General features: G+C 40.8%; 1 protein-coding gene across 3 annotated transcripts in view; it reads right to left on the reverse strand.

Annotated features, from left to right (window-relative positions):
• Positions 1-18,618, reverse strand: part of Vsx2 (Visual system homeobox 2) — a 459,366-nt gene that overhangs the window by 112,921 nt on the left and 327,827 nt on the right. For 2 of the 3 annotated variants that reach the window (XM_073979345.1, XM_073979346.1), the window contains exon 5: positions 11,484-11,673. In XM_073979345.1, coding sequence (XP_073835446.1) covers positions 11,484-11,673 — 190 coding nt within the window. The remainder of the gene's footprint in view (positions 1-11,483; positions 11,674-18,618) is intronic. The other variant, XM_073979347.1, reaches the window with a different exon arrangement.

Consider the following 18,618-nt stretch of genomic DNA (forward strand, 5'->3'; position numbering starts at 1 on the left):
GGAAATTCGAAAGTTGTTTTTGTTTTCTATGTTTGGAACAAAAGATGGTATTTTTGGATTTGGATTACAATGTTTGAACAAAACAAATACATTTTTGGAACCAAAACATATATTTTTGTTCCAACAAAAGCGAAAAATATTTTTTCTCTGCGTGTAGGTAGGCATGTTGGGCGGAACTTAGGTCTGTGGCTGAAAACTTGGCTCTAATGCCAAGGTCCAGCAGCCTTTCTAGAGTTTTCAGTAAAAAGAAGGAAAGACTAAATGGTCTATAGTCTTTTGGAAGTGTGTGGCTTGATTTCCCCGCTTTAGGGATGTATATCACAGTCACTTCCCTCCATAGAACCGGTATGTACGATAAATACAGACAAGCCCTGAAGATAAGTTCCAGATGTGGAATTAGTGACTCCAAGGCATTGTGTAGCATTGCGGGTATGATTCTATCTGGTCCGGGTGATTTAAAGGGCTTGAATGTGTTTATGACGCATCTTATTTTTGGCTGACTGATGATCTCCTCAATAGCACTCACATCTGCATCTACGGTGGCATGGTTATGTACTGTTGGAACGTCTGTTAGTTCTGATACATCCGTGATCTAGAGTCTCTAGGCCTGAGTTAGTCTATGTGCCGTCAGCCCGTTTAATACTACCAATGGTTTTCGGGTCCTTTGATAGTACTTTACGGAATCTTACACGCAGAGAAAAAAATATGTTTGATCCAACAATATTCCAAGAGCAAAATATGTATTGTTAACATATTGTTGGATTCCTCATGTAGTATTGTAAATCCAAAAATAGTTTGTGTCAACTGAACAATATTTCTCTCTTTTCTTCGAAAATTTGTTTCTCTTCTCTCGCTATTCGATGCCGTGTTGAAAAAATAATTTTGGTGAGTTGTGGTGTGTTTGTATGACATGCTGCCTTTACCTTTGTTTTTGTGTGTATGTACTTGTGAGACTCTTGTTTTTATTTGTTTCTGTTTTGTTTCATTCTTCTTTCCTTTTCATGTTTGTTATGGTGTTTAATTATTCCTTATGTTGTGGTGGGTTCTTGTGGCTTTTTGTTTGTCTTTGTTGTCAGCCAATGCAGCAAACCATGTATTGTGTTCATCAATGATTGCAATATTATACGCGACATTTATATCCAAGTTATGCGAAAAGTGTATATGAGAAGTATATGCACTCAAATCAAAAATTTCTGGGCTGGTTTTCTGTATTGACAATACTTTTTGTAAACAATATTAGATTATGATAGTTCCTACAATCGGTATTGTTAACGATTTTAACAATATTGCGGAAATTCGAAAGTTGTTTTTGTTTTCTATGTTTGGAACAAAAGATGGTATTTTTGGATGTGGATTACAATGTTTGAACAAAACAAATGCATTTTTGGAACCAAAACATATATTTTTGTTCCAACAAAAGCGAAAAATATTTTTTCTGTGCGTGTAGATTGGCAAGATCTTTTGACCACCAGGCCGGTTGGTTTCTCCTACCAGAGTGGGTTAGTGGGCAGGAGGCCCACATTCTTAACCTGGTGTGAGAGTATGATTATGCAAATTCCAATAAGGTCATACACCAGTTTTAACGCCAACTACATTTAAGCTTAATATAATTATGATATTAGCACAAATTGATTAGCATGATTTTATACGGACGAATCAAATAACCGTAATAATCCGTTACCCTACGTAACCGGAGTCAATAAGTCTAGCTCAATAGTTTCAATATGTTTCTAAAAATGCGCTGTCCCGTTATTACGATTATTTAATTATTCCGTCTAAAACAAGCCAATCGATTTATCCTAAAATCATTCTTATATAAGCTGAAATATAAATGGCGTTACGGTATGCTAATGATCTTATTGGAATTTCCATGAACTTATCTCTAAAACCAGATAAGGTTTAAGGATACTCGGCCTCCAGAATAGGAGCTACTCCATTCGAAAACCTATCAGTCGTTTAATTTTAGTCCTTAGTCACAGAATGGGTTCGCTTTTTTGGTTCCGCAGATTGAGTCTTGAAACCCTAGATGCAACGAATAAGACTCAATATGCGGAGATGATTTGCTTATATTATTCGCTTAATTTTTAGTAGGGTATCATCCCATTCCATCCTTGCCGACCCCATGCTCATCCCATTTCCGTAAACAATAAAAGCATTAAATTGCATTTAAATGGCAATCCTTTGCATTTATTAAGCGATTAAACGGAGGAAATAAAAACATGTTATATTTTCAACAGAAGTCATCAATGCAGCACCCATCAGTCCAATTCAGCTCATTCACCCATTCATACATAACGGAGAACCCAAGGATATTTTGTTGTGTGTTGCCTAAACCCTAATAATATTCATATGCAGACAGAGAGTCACAATGCCATTCTCATCCTTTTCCACAAAGCACGCAAAAACAATTGAAGATTTTCCACCACCTTAACAGGGTATAAGGGACATCACTGTTAGAGAGATGAATGAATGGAACGAGCCAGGCAGAGAGACAGACAGACAAATTTAGGCCTCATCTAATATTATTTATTTGAACGGTTGTTAATCCCAAAAGTCGATTTTATTACGCAACTTGTAAAGTGTGCGTTCGAGGGGATTACATTGGCACATCCTTAAGCATATCCTTTGAGTTGCTGTGGGTATGTGTGTGCGCTTACCCAAAAAAACAACTGGTGTTGTTTTGTAGCTTGTTTTCCTGTTTTGTTCTACGTGGCATTGATGTGGTATTTAGGAAAACAATTTGTTGGATTTTGTTGAAGTACTTGTTGTTGTACGTCATTGTTGTTGTTGTGATATTTATCTATCTATAAGGTCTCTAAACTTGTCTCTTCAATTTGGGGGGTGTTAATCACTTTTGGTTTGACTATAGTGATGATGTTGTTGTTCATGATGCTGTTGTTGGTGGTGGTACTTTCAAATTGTTTCCAGATTATCATTTAACATTTTTTTTTTTGCTATCATAAATGCCACCAACAAATTTCGAACATATGACATCGTTTTAAAACGAAACATAAAAAATTGCCATTGTCTTTTATTTTTTTGAAAATACATTTAAAGTGCATTTCGTCATGCTTTTTAAATATGTTCACAAAAAAATGAAAAATTGTAAAATAAAAAACCACTTTATCGATACAAATGTTATAATAGTGAGTGAGCGATAAGGACGTTTGTTTTGCCAAAATTAGACATATCATATGACTACTTATGACTTGCACTTATGGCCAACTACATGACAATACATGTAAATAAATTATTAGGCTAATATGGAGGAAAGGGGAATAATAAAAAATGCAGCACAACCAGTGAATACATATTACACAGGTCCTTATAAGATCTATCATCAGATGGTGGTCATGATAGTTGTGGAGAGGTTCTTTGTCCTGTGTTTGGTTGTTCACAAGTCCATAAAAAAGCTTATAGGATGTGTATAAGAATGTTCCTATGAATTAGGAATTAACAACTTAGATCTCGGTCCTCTGAAATTTTGGGAATACCTATTTGATTTAAGGACAGTCAACGGAATAAGGCATATGACCAACAGGTGCAAATGTAGAAGACGATGAAGCTGAAAGCACAGAAAAGCGTTTCGACAATATGCAACTCAAGACATTGTTTAGCATCCTTTTCGGCGCAAGAGTTAAATGTTGATAAAAACAGGACTAAGAATTTTAGATGTTCCTTTGTAGGGCTTTAGTAACACAATGGGCACACGAATAAGATTCATTCTACGGAATAAGAAAAACGCGCCGGGTTTTCTACTGTAAAACCAAAATCAAATGACTTAAAGATCTATCTAGCAATCGATGAATCTGTCAGAGTATACACAATGGATCAAAAATCTACGAGTGGAATGACTAATGTTCCAGAGGCCGCGCATGCTTAAACCTAACTATTCAATGGAAGCTACGAGATGGAGGCGTATATAAATTCCAAAAAGATAATTTTTAAAGCTACAATCATGATTTGACCAATTTTCCATGGAAAATTGACTCCTACGGAGGCCTCATTTTCTATATGGTACCCTTACGGAGATCTCCTGTTCTATAGGAGGCTCCTACGGAGGTCTCCTGCTCTATATGAGACTCCTACGGAGGTCTCCTGTTCTATATAAGACTCCTACGGAGGTCTGTAGGCCTATTCTGTAACTTTTATCGATTGAAAAGTTGTTACAATTTCTTTTGTTGAAATTGTTGTAAAACAAGTAAGAAAGTATCAGTCAGCTGAGCCGTCAGAGATATACCCTCAGCCTGTGCAAATTGAAACAATTTTTTCACAAAAAAACTTATGTATTAAGGGGGTTTCAAAATTTTGGTCGTATGAACCGACAAAAATGTTGATTAGGATTAAAGTTCAAAAATTTTGAGGAGAAGGTACTTAAAGGAATGGACCGACATAGACCATGGGGGTGCCATAGGGAGTTTTTATACCCTAAGGGCTGTTTTCTCAAGAAATATGGACTTGCCCCTGAAACAACTTTTAACACCGTGATTGACGCAGCGAATGTAAGTTGCTTCAACAAAAATCAAAGTCATTCAATAGCAGGACTTAAAGTGAACTTATCAAAAATCTTGTGTGGGAGGTACGGGATGGAGTGGACAAATATAGTCCATATTCGAACCTGATCTATATCTGGTAGACGTTATGAGAATGTGTAAAGTATGGACCAAATCGGCCACTCCCATCAAGAGTTATCTTGCGCACAAATTGTCAGAATATTTTTGAACGAACTGAACTTTTCCGAAATTTTGTGTGGGTGGTACTCGAAGGAGTTTACCGATTGAGTCCATATTGGAACCTCATCTAAGTCTAGTAGTAGAAATTTCATAATGTGAAAAGTATGGACTAAATCGGTTACTCCCTTCAAGAGTTATCGTACGCACAAATTTTTCGAACATTTTCGAACTATTGTAGGGGAGGTACCGGAAGGAGTGGACCGATATAATCCATCTTTGAACTTGAAGTAAGTTTGGACAAAATATTACGAAAGCCAAATTTTGGACCGAATCGTTCGAGAGTTATCTTGCGCTCCAACCACTACACACGGTGTCATAGGGTTTTTTGTAACTTTCAGGCTATTTTCTCAGGAAGTATGGACTTGCCCCTAATGAAACTTATAGCGTCGTATAGAGGACAGCGAATACAACTTGCGTAAACAAAAATCAAAGCGATTCGATACCAGGTCCTAAACTAAACTTTTCCGAAATTTTGTGTGGGAGGTACCCGAAGGAGTGGACCGGTTGAGTCCATATTAGAACCTCATCTAAGTTTGGTTATTCCCTGCAAGAGTTATCGTGCGCACAAGTTTTGCGACAATTTTTGAACATTTGTGGGGGAGGTACCTGTAGGAATGGACCTATATGGCCCATCTTCAACTTCAACTTAAATCGAATCTGGACAAAATATTTCGATACCCAAAATTTGAACCGAATCGATTGATCCGTTCGAGAGTTATCGTGCGCACCAGCCAGCCAGACAGACAGACGGGCGGACATTGCTAGATCTACTCAAAATTGTCTGAAACGGATATCGTACAAACATACTTGGGGTCTAAAACCATTATTTCGATGAGGCACATTTTTGGTCGTATCAAAGTGTAAATACCCTCTTTAGCCTAAAGGCTGAGGGTATAATAAACAATGAGTTAAGTTGTTAAAAAGTTACAGAATAGGTACCCTGATATTCTATTGGAAGACTCCTATGGATGTATCCCATCCTATTCTACAGTGGTTTCCTATTCAATAGCAGCCTACTACGAGGGTCACCTATTCTATAAGAGCTTCCAAAGGAGGTCTCCTACTTTGTAGGAGTATTCTACGGAGGTCTGCTATTCTGTAAAAGACTCCCAAGGAGGCCTTCTATTCTATAGGAGACTCCAACGATATATATGGGAACTATTTCCAAATCTGAACCGATTTTTGTGAAAATCGGTAGAGCTACTCAGAGGCCTAAGGAAATATTACATAATAAATTTGAAGGCTATTCGATCAAAATTGACCGACTTATAGCAAAATCGGGGAAAGATATATATGGGGGCTAAATCCAAATCTGAACCGATATGGACCAAAGTTGAAATTTTTCATTCCTATGCCCTTACAAGTACTTGTGCAAAAATTCATCAACCTAGGTCAACTCCTTCTATTTTTGTCCACTTTTGTATGGAAGCGGCAACACTGTGCGATGTTGCGATGGTTACAACGTTTTGTGGAAGGATCGTACTAGAAGCGGAGAATGAGGGCTTGTCTTTCTTATATACCAGTCCCTCCAAGACAGACCTACATATCTCGCGTGAGCTTGACTGTAGTAGCCTATATATGCAATGTATGGGTGTCGCAGTAAAGTGTGGGATATTAGTTAGCTTTTGGAGGGCAATGCCCGTTTGGTGCTAGGGCACTTCAATGCTCATCATGAGATTTGGCATTCCGTCCTAGCCAATATCCGGAAGGGTTCAGTGCTGGCTGAGCAAATTTATACATCCACATTTTTCACGGCGAACGAAGATGCCGCTACAGAGGAGAGTGTCATAGCTCGCCAGACATCGCCATTGTGGCACCCGCTCCAATAAATGACGAGTCCTGGCAACCTTCCATTTCTTTTGGCTCAGACCACTTGCCTATCATCGTCTCCGTTAGCAGACCACCCGGCTCCACAATATCTTACCGCCGTTCTTTTCTGAACCATTGAAAAGTCCTTTGGCAAGGGTTCATAGAATTTACTAATCACCGCTTAAGAGTGCTGTCCATTCCCTTAAAGCCTCGTGTAGCTGAGAGGATTTTTCGGGACATCATCAATGCTGCAGACATGTAGTCCGCTGGTTGAATACCTGAAATCAGACCAAATTTCCCACCAGAGGCGACGGGACTAGTAAATGAGCATGATGAGCTTTGTAAGATGAACCCTGAAGACCCAAGAGTTAGGGTCCTGAAGTCAACAGACGAACATAAGCGAAAAATTAGATATACCACCTTCGCTTCAAAGCGAAAACAAGTCGCCACAAAGATTGGTACAGGATTAAATAAATTGTGAGCAACGGTGAAATCACTCTGGAATCCCGGAAAGAAGGATGATAGAACGGCTGTTACTTTCAATTGTGTGTAGTCACAGATCCAAAGAGATACGCGTGTTATTTTTGCCAGCAATTTATAGAGCACCCCGAGAGTGATAGTGCGAAACGGAGCGTGAGGCCGTATAAGAGTAATGCCAGCCGAGGAGGAACCACCACAATTTACTATGAGTGTCGTTGCAGATTTCATTCCCAACATGTGATAATCCAAAGCGTTGGACCCACGCGGAATCTCGATGGAAATACTAAAGCAACTGGATCACACGGAGCTGAGTATTTGACAAGTGTCCTTAATCTATCGTTAGCCTCACATATTGTACCAGAAGCCTGGAAAGTTTGTGGTGGTGGTCTCGCTACTGAAACCAAGCCATGATGTCAGTTAAGGCACTTCACCTCCTCTATGATGAGAAACAGTTTTTCAGTTACCTTAAATCAGCATGGATTCACATAAATCAGTCGAGAATTGAATCATGGCGGCTCTTGACCTATCGAAGACCTTCAATACGGTCAGCCAATCTGCCAATCTGTTCCAGGTGTTTTTTGGATAATAAACTAAATGTGTGGTTGCCAGGGGGTTCCTCAAGGGGGGTGATATCTTTCGAACTGTTTAACCTTTACCTTTGTGAAGTTCCACATCCCCCAGACGGCTAGAGATCGTAACAAATGGCGTCGGGTCCTTATTGCAGTTCTTCCATATTAAAAATATGAAAATATTCGGCGCAAAATCCACTGCTACAGTGTCCAGGTGGCGGACGGCTGATACTGGTCGATGGTGTACTGATGCGAATCAGTAAATACCCTCAGATTTTGTGTTTAACGTTCCGCGCATACCACAGTTACTTGTGGTAAGATCAGAAGTAGAAACAAGGTGCGGCCATACTTGGGGCGCTGACAAAGTATCCTTGTTGACCTCCTACAAAGCAATAGGATGGCCTGTATTAAGTTATGCGGCACCAGTGTGGTATTAAAATGTTAGCTCTACATAGAGGAAGAATATTCAAACCTGCCAGAATGTCGCCATAGGTAGTGCAACTGGGTGCCTTCTATGGGTTCAATGGACCACCTTCAAGAGGAAACAAAAATTTTGCTGGTGCATTAGCATCACAAGATGTTGTAGATACAGATGCTATCGCCGATAGCATCTCTGCCACAATCGGGTGGACAGGCTTCACCTCTTAGGCATGTCAGGAGAGATTTTCATGATCTGTAAGGAGGTCCAAAAGTACAAGCGAGAACCTCTTGATCAGCTAGTCAGTTCTAAGATCGCATCAGAAGAACGCCAGTTGCAAAGGCAAACACAAGTGGTTTTAGCCCAATTAAGGTCCGACGCAGCAGACGCCTCAATTTGTATTGGACCCTAATTGAAGACATGACAGTCAACACATGTTCTGAATGTGGATTGGGATCGAAAACTTACTCTCCCGTCTCGTGATTCTTTATAGACACTGCCATTTCAGGTCTATGCCGTCTGGACGGTGTGGAACTTCAGAGAGGTAGAGGTTAAACAGTTCCGGAGATATCATCCCTCCTAGGGGAACTCTCTGTTTCATTCTACGGGTTTTGGACTTCTTGTTTCTGAATTCCACAAACGACTGCCGTCCGCACATATAGTTGATTACCAAACGTTTCAAGCATGGATGGAGAGTAGTCTTCTCTATATCCTCGAACAGTGTGGCATGGTTGACGGTCTTCGATAGGTCATGAACCACCATGACTGTTCGGTCCCACGGCCTTTTCTGGTTCAGTCCTCTATTTATATATGTCTATATGCCGCCTAATGCTGTAGTTGTACTATGCATTTTCCGAAATCCATGTTGATGTTGGGCAACTGGAAACCACCTTCTCATCGTGGGGAGGAGTAGTGCCTCTAGGATCTTTTCCAGTGGCGACAGGAATGAAATCGGCCTGTACGATTCACCTCTGCTGGCATCCTTGCCAGGCTTCCGTAGCGGGACCACACTGCCAACTTTGTGTGTGATCTGGTATAATATGGGTGGCTAACGAAAGGTTGAGGACACTTGTTAAGTACTCAACTTCAGTTTCATCCAGTTGTTAAGCATTACCATCGATATTCGGTGAGGGCACAACTCTTTGGATGATTTCGCGTTTCGGATGGCATCTGCAACATCGCTCATCGTAAAGTGTGGCGGCTGGAAGGGCTCTTCTTATACGGCGTAGCACACTTCTCTTCACTCTCGGGGTGCTCTATGGACTGCCGGTTAAAATAATAAGCGCACCTCTTTGGGTCAGTCACTGCCTTCTTTTCCGAATGCGAGAGTTATTTAACCGTTGCCCTCAATTTCCTTAATCCTGCACCAATGTTGCATTGCTTCAGGTGGTCTAGCCACTTTTTCCGCTTATGTTCGCCTACTAGCCTGTTCACTTTAAGAGTAAGCTCCTTAACTCTTGGGTCTTCAGTGTTCGTTCGATGAGATCATCACGCTCATTTGCTAGTCCCGTCGCCTCTGCTGGGAAATTTGGTCTTATTTCGGGTATTCTACCAGCAGGTATGTAGCGAGCGGCTGCTGCAGTGATAATGTAGATGATCCACATTCGACATCTGGACACATTCGGTAGCGGTTCTAAGGGCATTATTCTGGGTGGTTTGCAATGCCTTCCTCTGCGTGTCGCTTAAAAACTCCAAGAATTTTCCGGTTTGGACCGGACGTCCTGTCTCCAACCTTACTGTCCAGTATCCTCCTTTGTTCATGAGGTGAATATAGTTGCTCTGGATTTCAGCCATGGTAGCTGAAAGTTTCTCTTCTTCAAAAACGTTGCCAGGGTGTCGCGGTAGGTATTGATTTTATCCTCCAACTCATCGATACATACACCGGTGGGCATAATGGTGCGACGTTTTCGCTTTGAAGCGAAAGTGCTATATCCAATTTTTTCGCTTATGTTCGCCTGTTGGCTTCAAGAGTAAGCTCCCTAACTCTTGGGTATTCAGGGTTCGTACGACGAAGCTCATCACGCTTATTTCCGAGTCCCGTCGTCTCTGCTGGGAAATTTGGTCTTATTTCGGGTATTCGACCAGCAGGTACGTAGCGAGAGGCTGCTGCAGTGATGATGTCCCGGAAAGAAATCTCAGCTACCCGAGGATCTGAGGGGGTGGGCAATTCTCTGAAGCGGTGATTGGTAAATTCTCTGAACCCTTTGCCAATCAGCTTTCCCACGGTTCAGGATAGTACGGCGTTCAGAGGTTATGAAATCGGGTGGTCTGTTTACGGAGAAGATGTTAGGGAGGTGGTCTGAGCTAAGGGAAATGATGGATTGCCAGGATACGTCATTTATCAGATCTGGTGCGACAATGGTGATATCTGGCGAGCTGTGGCAGTTTCCTCTAATCCTCGTAGGGACGTCTTCGTTCACCGTGCAAAACGTGGAGCTATCTTATCGAACCAATTCAGTAGTTCCTTCGATCCCCAGTTCAGTACTTTGTCGTTTTAGTTTAGTTTGTCGTTCGTCAGTAGTTCGTTGAGACGTGGTTTTATTGAAGGGATTACTTAGTGACGCAGTTCATTTGCTCTTTTCAGTGAATCGTTTCATTGAACTTGTTCAGTCGTTCTTTCTAGTCCTTATTAAGTAGTTTTAAGAAACAAAGGTTTCTATTTTGTCAGCTATCCGAGGATCTGAGGGGATGGGCAATTCTCTGAAGTGGTGATTGGTAAATTCTCTGAACCCTATGCCAATCAGCTTTCCCATGGTTCAGGAAAGTACGGCGTTCAGAGGTTATGAAATCGGGTGGTCTGTTTACGGAGAAGATGATAGGGAGATGGTCTGAGCTAAGGGAAATGATGGATAGCCAGGATACGTCATTTATCAGATCTGGTGCGACAATGGTGATATCTGGCGAGCTGTGGCATTTTCCTCTAATCCTCGTAGGGGCGTCTTCATTCACCGTGCAAAACGTGGAGCTATCTTATCGAACCAATTCAGTAGTTCCTTCGATCCCCAGTTCAGTACTTTGTCGTTTTAGTTTAGTTTGTCGTTCGTCAGTAGTTCGTTGAGACGTGGTTTTATTGAAGGAATTACTTAGTAACGCAGTTCATTTGCTCTTTTCAGTGAATCGTTTCATTGAACTTGTTCAGTCGTTCTTTCTAGTTCTTATTAAGTAGTTTTAAGAAACAACGGTTTCTATTTTGTCAATAGTTCATTTATCCGTGGTTTTCTTTAAGGAATTAGATGTTGAACTAGTTCAATGATTTTTTCAGTAAACTAGTCCGTTCTGTAACTAAACATCACAAATTGAGATACAACGTGAAATTTCTATAAACGCAAGACATCCTATTATTATTATTATGTTCATCCAATGTAGATTCCTGGGTATTTTAAGGTTATGTAGATTAATTTATATGAAATGTAATATATAATATTAGAAATATGTATAATTAAAAAAAGTTTTCGATATCATTTTTGCATTTACTTTTGTTCTCCATACCTAGTAGCCATGGTGCTACCGAATCGTTTTCTTTGGCCGACTTCAATATGGTCTCTGGCAAAGGCAACGAGTGACGTACCATGGCTCCATACAACCCGTACTCAGCCATTATTGTGCTACGGCCCCAACATTTTTCCGTTTTACGCCATTTGGCACGGCGATTTTGAAACCAGACCTGAAATGAAAAAGAAAACACACAAACAAAAAAAAAAATTAAAATAAATTTTGAATTAACTGCCATAAATTTGAAAATCTTATTACCAACTAAAAGTCACAAATCTCATGAAAAGTCATTGAATTGTGAAAGAAATGTTTTTGGAAAGACTAATGCTGCTTTGCCACTTGAAGATAAATGCAAATTTATTTTATTTCCAAGGGAGGCAGGAAGGGAGAAAACATTTTTTTGGCATTTTGAAGAAATGAAAGAGAAACGAGACAGCAACGAGCGACCATAAAATGAAAACGATGACAAATGTCCTTTAACAAATTATGCAAATTTTGTAGCAGCAACAACAACCACCATCAGGACAATAAAACCAGAATGGGAAAAATGAAATCATTCTCAGTTAACACCCGCACAAAGCATTTGCAGATTTTTCAGTTTTTTTTTGGTGTGCCGTTGCCCAGAATAAAAAAAGGATTTTTAAGGATGTGATTTTGAGTGTTCACACAAAAGCTGACTATTTTTCCTTTTCATCTATTTCAAGATGTTGCTGGCCATAGAGTCAGTCGGTAGTTGTAAAGTGTTTGCATTTTCGGTTCGCTTTATTTGTATTCAAAAACGTTATCATTTGCTTCACATAATTAAGTTTTTAAGGGGACACTCTTTTGAAGCGCAATATTGGCAGAAAAGTCCTTTATCCTATTTTTGGCATAACGAAATGATTTCCAGGCGTTAAAATATGTTGACTTCTTTTTGGCTTGTTTTGAAATGAGGGGGTGATTTGTAAATTTTTTTGAATGGTTATCTCAAGAGTTCTCTTTGAAATCATAATAAATGAAAAAAGTAATGGAAATTGATTTCATGCTGGTCATACGACAAGGAATGTGGGAAAATGTTTTCTGGCCAAAAACATGACAGGCTTTAAATTTTCATTCCGGTGAAAGAAACTGGGTTAGGCACCGCTAGCTAATGTTCCCACTATTTTTTGCTTACTGAGATATGTCATTTGCGAAGAGTACACTGGAATAGAATATTGCGAAGAAAATTACCTAATGCCGCTAACCAAAAGCCATCGTGAACTATGGGGCTCACAATTACTCTCTGAATCTCGTGGCAATCACGTTGCAGACCAGATTGACTTCTCTGAACTCTGAATCAGGATCACTGCTAATTGTTCCAGCTCCCCTGGCATTAGCATAGTCAGCATGTCGCTTGTGCCATTTACATCTTGTCCCTTGCGTCGGACCCTCATCTGCCATACAGGGAGAAAGGTACAATTCCACACTGGAGGTTCAATTTTGCAACTGCTGCTACGCCACTTGCAGAACAATGAGACGAAATACGCCAATCTTCTCTAGATGTTCCAAGAATCCCCACTCTGTGGGACCAAATTAACAACTCAGTCAACCAGCATCGCAGACAGAAATGGGTGAAGCATCTGGACAAGTGTGCGCTGCCCCAAGATACCTAAAGCATATAAAGGCAATGGGATCTGATGGCATTTCCATACACATGCTGAAAAATATTGGCACTGCTGGAAAAGCTTCTTAGCAGTATTACGGACTCATTCGATCAATAGGCCAGTGATTCCAGAGTTCTAAAAACCTGACAAGCCAGCTCACAAATGAGATTTATATTGTCCCATCTCCGTCTGTTAACGGCTACCAAATTTTTAAATTTTTTCAAAAATTAAACAAGTAAGAACGGCGTTAAGTTCGGCCGGGCCGAGCTTGTTATACCCTCCACCACAAGTTTTATTGAAGTAAAATGGAATCATGAGTTTTCTGTCGTGTATGAAGAAGACTTAATGCACCATTCTATGGGGGCTATTTCAAAACGTCGATCTATACCGACAAATTTCTGACGGAAATATATTTCGGTAAGAGAATGTGGCTAAAACTTAAAAAATACCGAAAATCAAGAAGTACGCTTCTATGGGGATATAGGAAGACGTGGACTTATACTGATAATACTCTTCTGGAATATTTTATAACTCTTGGAAAACGAAATAACGAATTTCATTTTGATTGGATATTGACGTCACAATCTTCAGTATTACGAAAATCGGGAGGTACCCTTCTATGGGGGCTATATCGAAACGTGGACCTATACCGACAAATTTTAGTCAGAAATGGGGCAATATGAAAGCGTGAATCTGTACAGACATATTTCTGGCGAACAGTTTTATATGGCATTGAAGACTAAATACCAAATTTAAGCCATTTTGTTGAATATTGAAGACACAACCTTCAAAATACGAAAAATAGGGAGGTACCGTTCCATGGGGGCTATATGAAGGCGTGGACCTATACCGACAAATTTAAAGGGGACATTTGAGTACCCCCAACGAAAGTCTAAATACCAAATTTCAGCCATTTCGGTGGAATATTGAGGCCACAACGTTCAAAATACCGAAAATCGGGAGGTACCGTTCTATGGGGGCTATATGAAGGCATGGACCGATACCGACAAAGTTCTGGGGGAAAGTTTTATACCACCAACGAAGACTAAGTACCAAATTTCAGCCATTTCGGTGTGATAATGAAGCTAAAACCTTCAAAATACCGAAAATCGGGAGGTACCGTTCTATGGGAGCTATATGAAGGTGTGGACCGATACCGACAAAATTCTGGGGGAAAGGTTTATATCCCTAAAGAAGACTACGTACCAAATTTCAGCCATTCTGGTAGGATAATAAAGCTAAAATCTTAAAAATACCGAAAATCGGGAGGTACCGTTCTATGGGGGCTATATGAAGGAGTGGACCGATACCGACAAAACTCTGGGAGAAAGTTTTATACCCCTAAAGAAGACTACGTACCAAATTTCAGCCATTTTGGTAGGATAATGAAGCTAAAACTTTCAAAATACCGAAAATCGGGAGGTACCGTTCTATGGGGGCTATATGAAGGTGTGGACCGATACCGACAAAATTCTGGGGGAAAGTTTTATACCCCTTAAGAAGACTACGTACCAAATTTCAGCCATTTTGGTAGAATAATGAAGCTAAAACCTTAAAAATACCGAAAATCGGAGGTACCGTTCTATATCAAAATGTGGACCGATATATCCCATTTTCAATACCAACCATCCTGCAAGTAATAAAAACTTCTGTACCAAATTTTGACTCTCTATCTTTAAAATTGCGAGCCGTATCTTGATTTCAACAGACAGACGGACGGATGCTGTCAGTGCAGCAACATTACCGGTTGCTTACTGGAACGGTCCCTACCCAGAGCCACCAGAACCATCCACCAGGTGCAACTGACATGTGATTGGTCTACAGTACTCAATGCGTATCTGCCCATAGTGCAGGCAGGGACCACGTGATACGTCGCACATTGAGAACAACACCCTAAGAACAAAAAGGCATAAAATGAAATGCTTAAAAAAATGGATGCGTGGGACTTCGGTAGACCCCTAATTTTTCGATGTATCTCTAAAGGCCTAACAGCTCAACTCGAAAGAGAATTAATTAAATAGATTTGCTATATTTCTTAAAATATGGGGATATAGAAAACCTGGATTTCTGTGCCCATTTCGAATACCGAAAATTTTAAAGCTAGAACCTTGAATTTTGAATGTGCGCTATTGTTGTGAAGGGGTGAGGTGGGAAAAAATTTCCATGGTGAAATATTGTTTCCATATTAAATATTGTTTATTTATATTTTATTCCTATTCCGCATACGAAGTAGCGGGCATTTGCTAGTTACAAGATAAACCCAATCGACCATTGATCTCCAAGTGAAGCGGCTACATCAATTACAGTCGAGTGACCTCAAACATAAACCCAAGGGATGGGTTCCAGTCCGTAACAATTCTTTTCCATCTTTATGGAAAATTTCTAGTTAAGAGATTACCTTATTATTTCGAAACGTAAGTATAATCAGCTCACTCTCCCTCTTCACCTCTCTCCTCAATTTTTTTAATACAGTTGTCAAATTTTTAATTTATCGCCTTCGTTGCGAAATACAAAAGGTCATCATCCACGACAAGTGGAGTAGCTTAAAAAGCATTTTCGTTAACAATCTGTTGTTAATTTTAGACTTAACAGATAAATTAACAACATTGAAATACAAACAGCCAGCCAGGCAAACAACCCGCACACAAGCTTTCACTCTCTTCTTCACCTCACTACCCACTCTCCCAAGGAGAAGATAATTGTTTGATTTGGGTTTCGGGAAAAAATAATTGTAAATTGAAAGAAGTAACAAATCCTGCAATACTAGCAATTCTATACTTAGTGTGTCCGCCTCTCCCTCCCCTTACCCACTTTAAAAACATTGTTTGAGCATGTAGACAGACAACAAAAACACTTAAAACATTAACAACAATGTTTGAGTACACAAAAACAACGCCCAAATACTGTCATTCCAAAAGATAAATCGCTATTCTCTTCCAAAAACGAAAAAAAAGTACAGAAGAAACAATCCTGAAAACCTGTAAAGAGCTCCCTGGGGCATTAGGGCCACGAGTGGCTTACAATTGTCTCAAAATACCAAGAGGTTTATTCGCTAACTTCACTTAAAATTGGTTGGATGGATGGATGGATGAATGGTTGGATGTGTGGGTGAATCGTTAGATGGATGAATGCCGCTGCTATGTTCGGTTGTCTAGCGCTTTGCAAGAAAATTAATTTTACAGATTAGGTTTGAAAATAACACCATGAAATGTTATTTTGCCATTATTGTTGTTGCTGTTTTTGTTTTATTTAGTTATTTCAGATTTTGTAAAAATGTCACATTTTTTGTCATTTGTTGTACATCTTTTTCTTCTCATTATATGACAAGGCAAGGTACTTTGGAAAATTGGAGTTCGTGCCGCAGAATGAAGTAAAAGATAAGAGATTTACAATCGAAGGAGACATACATAGGTAGTAAAATTTGGATAAAGGTACTCACAACCGATCATTGGAACCGTATTCGACGAGGGGAACTATAAAAGTTTCTGGACTAACAATGAAAACGCGATTATGTACCATGAAAAAAAGTTGTTTATTTTCTTATGAAGTGTTCAGCATGATTTATACAATTTTTATGTGTTCAAGGCAATGTAACGTGGTTTTCCCGTTGGCTGAGTAAGCTCTATAAGAGTCTCCATAAGGACCCGCTACGAAATGAGAAGACAAGTATTCTCTCTTTCCTGGGGGGTTAATACGGATTTTATTGATTTAATAACTGGTTACTACAGATCTGTCGTTGGTGTGAAGGTGTCTAGGTGGACTGGTGTTTGTCAGCTGAGAGTTTCGTAATAAGTGGGCGTCTTCTGACAGTGGTTACCCTTGCTCTGCTGGCTCGTCGGAATCGGTTGTTGCTGAAGGGTTTGCTGGACATCGAGAACCGGGCGGCTTCGCTGGTGTTTCGTAGGTAATCGGGAACCTTGTGTATTGATGACGGATTGTAGATAATCGGGGACCTGCTGCAATAATCGCAGGTGATGGAGATGATGGTTTGTAGATAATCGGGAACCAGGTGGATTCGGCTTCCGGGTGATAAGGTGATGCTCGGGGAGCCGATGGATACGGTGTTCGGCTGTTGATATTCGGGAACACTATGGATTCGGCGTTCAGCTATTGATGTTCGAGGAACTGAGGGGTTCGACTATCGGGGATCGGTGTTAGGGAATACGATGGATACGGAGTCTAAGGCTACGGTCTAGTTTCTACCATGTTCTTCTATTACCCAAACAGAGGAACAGCTGACCCGAAGGCCCTGTAGAACTGCAAACCCGAAGGATCAATGCCGAGTTGCACAGCTGACCCGAAGCCCTGCCGAACTGCAAATCCGAAGGTTCAGTGACGAACTGTACTAACCACCACAACTTAATAGATAATTCTCAAAAAGTATTTCCAACTCTGTAACACTAAGGTGTACTTTGGCGGATTTATAACAGCCTTTAGCTCCAATCCGTGTAGCCAATCCCACGGCGGCCGGTTCTATGCAACTGATTAACTCGGAGGATGTTTCGACCAGGGGCTGTCACCTCAACAATTATGTGTTTGTGTATTTTTTCACCATGGGGGCGGCAATTCATCCCGGAATGCCTGCTCCCAACTCTTTTGGTCCGTGCTGGGATAGAGATAAACCCCGCGCCAGTACGGATCTGTTTCGTTTGCCAGATCCGCATTCACCACCTGTCAGTGTCGGTGAGGTGTAATTGATGTAGGGAGTGGGTGTATTTCCGAGGGTGCTCTGGCTTTAGTCGCACCCGGGATCACAGCGATAGGTATGTTGCTGCTTGCTGCGTCAGAACATCGTCCAGTGTGTCTTCGATTTCGTCGTCTGACTCTTCGACGTCGCCGGATACGAGACGCCCCCGCAGTCTCCCCAACACCAACGAACGCTGCATCTGACACCACAAGTTGTTGTGCAACGGCCCGGAAATGTATCATTCCTGCAATTCAATTGCAACGGTCTCCGCAATAAGGTAAGCGAAATTGTGGATTTTATGAGTCGGAAAAACATCATGGTCGCCGCGATCCAGGAAACAAAGCTCACTGCCACCGGTAGCTTGCAACGTTGTGATGGTTACAACGTTTAGCGGAATGATCGCACAAGGAGCGGAGGAGGAGGACTTGCCTGCTGAATACACCAGTTTGTCCAGTATAGACCTATCTCGCTTGAGCTTCACTCTAGTGACCCATACATGAAATGTATGTGGGTAGCAGTAAAGTGTGGTACTGCCGCAATAGATCTGCTTAATGTGTACATAGCGCCGATGAATAGTTGTGCCTGCCCGCAGTTATATTCCCGATATTAGTTCGTTTTTAGAGGGCAATAACCGCCTGGTGCTAGGGAACTTCAATGCTCATCATAAGCCTTGGCATTCCGTCCTAGGTAATGACCAGAGGGGTACAGCGCTGGCCGAGCAAATTGATAGCTCCATGTTTTGCACGGTGAACGAAGGCGGTCCTTCTAGGATTAGAGGAGATTGCCACAGCTCGCTAGATATCACCAT

This window comes from Musca autumnalis, unplaced genomic scaffold, assembly GCF_047663935.1.
Source record: "Musca autumnalis isolate F117 unplaced genomic scaffold, ASM4766393v1 scaffold_3, whole genome shotgun sequence".
Taxonomy (NCBI): domain Eukaryota; kingdom Metazoa; phylum Arthropoda; class Insecta; order Diptera; family Muscidae; genus Musca; species Musca autumnalis.